Source organism: Hypomesus transpacificus, chromosome 22, assembly GCF_021917145.1.
Source record: "Hypomesus transpacificus isolate Combined female chromosome 22, fHypTra1, whole genome shotgun sequence".
Taxonomy (NCBI): domain Eukaryota; kingdom Metazoa; phylum Chordata; class Actinopteri; order Osmeriformes; family Osmeridae; genus Hypomesus; species Hypomesus transpacificus.
This window is the reverse complement of record NC_061081.1, coordinates 14,368,227-14,373,948: the sequence shown is the minus strand read 5'-3', so window position 1 is coordinate 14,373,948 and position 5,722 is coordinate 14,368,227. Positions and strand designations below refer to the sequence as shown.

At 42.7% G+C, this 5,722-nt stretch overlaps 1 protein-coding gene across 1 annotated transcript in view; it reads right to left on the bottom strand.

Moving 5' to 3' along the window:
* Window positions 1-5,430, bottom strand: part of LOC124484598 (voltage-dependent P/Q-type calcium channel subunit alpha-1A-like) — a 9,349-nt gene extending 3,919 nt beyond the window's left edge. The window contains exons 1-4 of the mRNA XM_047045580.1: window positions 4,842-5,430; window positions 4,177-4,471; window positions 2,002-2,262; window positions 26-131 (exon numbers count right to left, since the gene is read on the bottom strand). Of these exons, the coding sequence (XP_046901536.1) occupies window positions 26-131; window positions 2,002-2,262; window positions 4,177-4,471; window positions 4,842-4,902 (723 nt within the window). The 5' untranslated portion in view covers window positions 4,903-5,430. The remainder of the gene's footprint in view (window positions 1-25; window positions 132-2,001; window positions 2,263-4,176; window positions 4,472-4,841) is intronic.
* Window positions 5,431-5,722: the final 292 nt, after the last annotated feature.

Below are 5,722 nucleotides of genomic sequence, written 5' to 3'. Positions count from 1 at the left end.
ATGTTACGATGCAAAGCACTCTTACCAGGCGTTCTGACATGGGCGTCTTGTCACTGGCCGGCAGATGTTGCTCCAGCGCAAGCACGATACAGTTGGCGATGATGGTTGCCAGAATCATGTACTCAAACGGAGTTCGCAGGTTAAGGAGCACAAACGGATTTCATGGACATGATAACACACACCTTAAAAAAACATGCAATTGATGTATGATTACTTTAAACGGATCCCCGGAATAGGATAGTCTATTTTAGATGAAAACAAAATGAACCGTTTTAACGCTTTAGACAACTGGGTGATACTTCGTCATCGGTTTAAAGGCTAAATTTGTTGGCTAGAGTAAATTGGTCTTCAGAAACACAATATGTTCTTGTAGAGAACACTTCTCAAATAAACTAATTTGTGTAATTGGTTCCACTGATAGAAAGTGGAAGGGAACTTGACAACGGTTAACAGAGGAAAATATGTTATATATGTATATACATATATAGGCTATATATGTTCGGACCGTAGAAGTAGGCTAATATCTCCAACACACCCTCGGTCTTCCCGTCATGGGTGCACGCTTTTCAAAGGCTTTGGGGAAAACTGAGTTATGAGCGTCAACGTCTTTCCAGTTGGGTGACCATTTCAATCCGTTTTCAATGCTTGCCTCATTCTGCAACAACGGATTTTACCGGGGCATTCCCCTCAGGCCGAAGGCTTTGTGGAATTGTTAGCCGTTGAGGAATAGACAGGCTTTAGAAAACCGCTCGCCCTAATGCCGAGAACCAAGCCAGGAATCCGCCATTTAGACAGGAAACTGCGCCACTAATGATTAAAAATGATAAGGCTTTACCCCCTTAAACACCCTGTAATATAAACTGGAGCCTCTGAATCGTGTAAAGGTCGGTCATGAGCGATCTGTTCTCACCAGAACGTATGATGTAGAGCACGGACGTCTTAATGTACCAACTTTGGGGGCGCAGATAAATTGATAACCATTCTTATTGGATTATATTTCGGAGAATGTTTTTCTAACTGACGCCCACACAGCATGATCCAGCTGTCTGGTCGCGTTTGTCATGCGCCCTCCGGCTCTCCTGCCTGGCAGTTTGTGTTCGGGGGTGGCGTGGCGGGGTGCGCGTGGGCGAGTTCAGCACCATGGAGAGGGCTCGAGCCGCTCCGAATAAAGACGAGGCGTTGCAAACTAGCGGTCTCATTTCTCTAGCTCTCGCCTTACCATGGAAACGGAAGAGGCAGGAAACGGCAGCAGTTTTATGTCAACTGTTCAATGACCACATAAAATCGGGTGGTCAATGTGCTCACAAAGACGTCTTCACACACCATCTATAAGCGTGTATAACACGATATAGCTGAAACATAGTGCTCGTTACAGAATTATGTATCAGGCATCGACATTATGCATGCTATATTTAAGTACAATTCTACAAGTAAAAACCGCCTGTTGCGAGCGGTGGGATAGACTAGCTAACCAACCTGGTCGACTTCACTGTCTTGTTCAAATGAAGGACGAACCATTTATAAAGTATTGTACTAAGTCAAATAATTATTTCAAAAGTGTCGCCATGTCCATCATGTCCCAACTACTGACATGGTGTATCACTTAGCTGTCTGTGCCTAGTTAGCCTCACCGAGAGTAAGATGAACTCTATAGTCTATTGAGAATTGTGTTTTCTTTTTTAATGAAAATGCTAATTATGTCTCTTTAAATAATCGAATCGAAATGGACTTAATTTGACTTGACATCTCCTACACATCTGTCTTTTGGTTAGACTAGCTGACCGATGACACATGGTGACAAAGGGACTTCAATCTCTTCCTGTCTGAGGTGAAGAAGGGCATAACATGGAACGAGGACACAACGTGTCAAAGAGACCCACAGTGTGATGTCTAAGACGCAAGCAACACATGTCTTTGTCAAATATAAAATACATGAGCGATTAAAACACAGATGCTCCACCACCTCCTTCTATCATTGGTGCTTTTGGACAAGAAGGATATGGCCATTCAGTTATTCGCTTTGCATACTTCCTTATGAGATTGTCCTCTCGAAAGATGAACAAGGACCGGTTGACAGTGAAGCAGTTCTGTTTGACAGGGTTGGGGTTGTATATAGCCATTGTCCTAGCTCTTTGAGCCATCGACTGCTTGTACATCCTTTGGCCGCCTGGAGCACCACCAACCCGGGCTCCCCCTCTACCGGCGCCCGGCGCCCCTCTGCCTCCATAGCGGGTGGGTAGATCTTCTGCGAAGCGAGCCATTCTAGAAACGCACAGATCCAACAGGGGAAATCCAAAGCGGTGTCAGTGAAAATAGAGGAATGAACCATCACAACAAACACAGCTGTCCAGCCCACTGGTTTACATCCACATGTATAGATGGGTTGCTTTTAGAGATTAAATGAATTTTTTTTAAAAAACGTTATTTTTTTCTGTTTTGGATATCCTTTCCTTTCAGCCCTTTGCCTTCACTCAATCCTCCAACACATTTGGTAGGATACAGATGAAAGAAAGTTTGCATTCAACCGAAATGTGCGTTTAAATCTATTAAACGATACATTGTCCAAATAATTCCACATGTTACATCCATTTCACCTAGTTCCGCCTATATTGACGGTGCAGGTCCCACAGATAAAACATACACGTCTCCTTTCAGCGTTTGAATGCAAACACCAGTTGAAAAACGCCTGAAAAGGTCATGTTGTTAGTCGAAAGGAAAAATATGTCAGCGCGTCTCTTCGTTTTCTTTGCGAGTTTCAAGTGGCATATCAACAGCTTTAACAAAATAAAACCAATCGGAGCTTACGTCCTCTACTCCCAGTTGAGCGCGTGCCTTGTGGGCTTCAAAGTAACCAATTCACCAGACTCTGGTGCGAACAAATGAACGCATGTGACCAAAATTAGCCTATCGACAACACAACCTGCGCAGAAGCACGCGCCGGCTGTTATGAAATGAGAGAAGCTTAACAGATGAATTCGTTGAAAAGGCACACCCATGTCAATCACAATAACCAATAAATATGTCAATTCAAGATAAATTGTATTATGATACATTATTAGATTGAAATTGTATTTCAGGCAACAGCCCAATTGAACTTCACATTAATACATCTTGATACAACTAAGACATGTGAACCATGCATAAAAATAAATAATTATTGTTTTTAAATATATTCTATTTTCACCTAGTCAGAAGCGATGTTGTTGAAGAAATCCAACCGATATAAAGTGTATGGTTTGGCAGTGGAGTTTATTTCTGTATAGGCCTACATTAACGTCTTGTGTGCGGGCTATACTCTTGTAATAGTTATTTGCACATAATTGGTTAATGGCACCTATAAGAAAGTTATTGTTTGTGCTACCCAACAAATTCACAATTAACGAAAAACGTTAAATCCATGTCATTTTACAAAAAAATACAGATAAGAAAAATTCCACTATGCCGCTCTTGGCATTCACTTGGAATGACTTATCTACCAAGGTTTCAGCATGGCTAAATATTACCAAAGAAATATTTTCGTATTTCGTTATTATGTGGTGTGGGTTTGACGGTGGAGCCTGGAGGGGCTTCTCGCGCATCCAGAAGCGCTCTGCTATCTGCTCGAGCCAGAGGCTGTTTGAGCTGCTTGGATGCGTCTTTGCTCCGGGGTTTATCCTCCAGAGTGGCTCGATCGTGCAGATGCAGCCAGCATCTTCAAAGAATCCACAATCATTGAAGTGGCCACAGGTCTAGGCCACTGCACATTTTCTCTAACGCCAATCAAGTTTCTGGTTAAGTGAAGCATTATAAAAGGCATTAGACATCAAACTAAAAACGAAAAAGGCTACATTTGACGAATGAAAATCAGAATAATCAAATTAGTCTTTATGTAGGCGACACAATGGTTAGGGTCAGTGTGCGAATTACTATGGGCACGGGTTTGATAAGATTTTTAAGGAATTTTGAGTTCGGCGTGGTTTTGATCCTCCTTGTGGTGGTTATCGTGTACTGCAAGAGCATAATCAAATAAACTACAATTTAAAAAAAGTTCAGTCCACAGTAATCTAGGCGAGAGTTATTATTAGAGTAATCTCACAAATAATAACGGATTTCTAACTGTCTTTATGGAGAGAAAAAAATAAATAATGTAACTTGTCTTCGGTTAATAATACCAGAAGCTGTAGCTGATAGACCCACCTGTTGCTGGACCAAGGTGTGTTGTTCAGGGCGTCGTGTTTACGAATAATGCGTCGTATGCCTCTCTCTTCGGAAGCAACAGGCTCACTGAGATGATAAACTCTGTCATAATGTGTATTATCCATATTCTCAGTTCTCCATGACTGCTCATGGTCAACACAACTGTCAGTTACATCATCGTTGTCACACACCACAGCTGGCCGTCTACGGAGTCCCGCTGGAGACTGAGCCCAAGCGCCGTATTCCGCGCCCAAAGTCAGCATCCTCCAAGTGTTAAAGGTGGTAGAACGCAAGGCTGGGGGCAGATATAGTTGTTAAATAGTTTTAAAAAGTAAAATACGAACTGTAACCTTGATTTGAGGCTGACCAGTCCCGTTATGTACCAGCTGCAGGCCAGAAACAATGAGACCCATCTGTCCCATCTCATCAAACAGAGTGATTTTTCAGTATTGTCCAAATACTACCAACATGCCACAATCTGGCTTTTTAACCAGACAACAGATTTGGACCATGGTTAACAGTCAGCGAGTGTTTTGTTATCAGTGCGGCGTTAAAGGCACGGGCCCCCAAACAAGGGTAATTCATTGTGAGACAGGATGGGGTACATTGTCAAGACTTCAGAACACATTTTAAAACGTTGAGAAGCAATATAGAATCATACGTACCATAAACCACAGTTGAACGCCTTTCCGCCCATGTCGAGTTTTCGGGGGTCGGTCGCCTCATGGCTGATTCCTTAGCTGACTAACTGTTGCTTCCAGACTCAAGGTAAATGCCAAGTTATGATTACTTCTTGAAACCTTAGCAATTATTGTATGCCTGCTTACTGGAACAAAAATTCATGGACAAAGGCCTGAAAAGAGTGCCTCTGTGTTATCTTCCATGGAATGCGGAAAAACGATTTCCGGTCCCGCTAGTTGAGATTGAGAACCTTGTTATCAACATCAATGTCTTTAGTTCTCCAGGAGAAATGTCTCTGATTTAATTATCAACTGAGATTTTAGCCATGTCCGAGTAATCAGGAAGGGAGCAATCATCACGGCGAGGCCTAAAAGGCCAGCTGCTGCACAATCAGCGACTTCCTGATTTTCTCTAGCTGGCTTTGTTGACATTTGGAGTTGGACTCAAAGACCTCTCCATAAACCAGGGTAGCCTACAAAAAGCCTTAGGCTACTCATAATAGGCCTACATCCATTTGCCTCTCGTTTTGAATCATTCCTTTGGAGTACCAGCTTTGTTAATACCAGCTCCGTTAATGCGAGAGCTACTGAAGTACTTTCTGTTTAATTCCGTCTGTCAAAACTTCCCTAAATGGACTTCTTGGATGGGAGGGGGGGGGGGGGGGGGGGGGGGGGGAGCGTCGGCTATGCATTGTGGTCCGAGAGAGATAAGAACGAAGAAAACAAACCGTGGACCCAACAAATCGTCTTTGAGAAAAAAAAAAGGACACAATTATGCGGTTACATACATTAAGTTTACATTTAACGTTATGGGACCTACTGAAACATTAGGTTAGGAATGACAAATGACACTGTAGACATGCAAA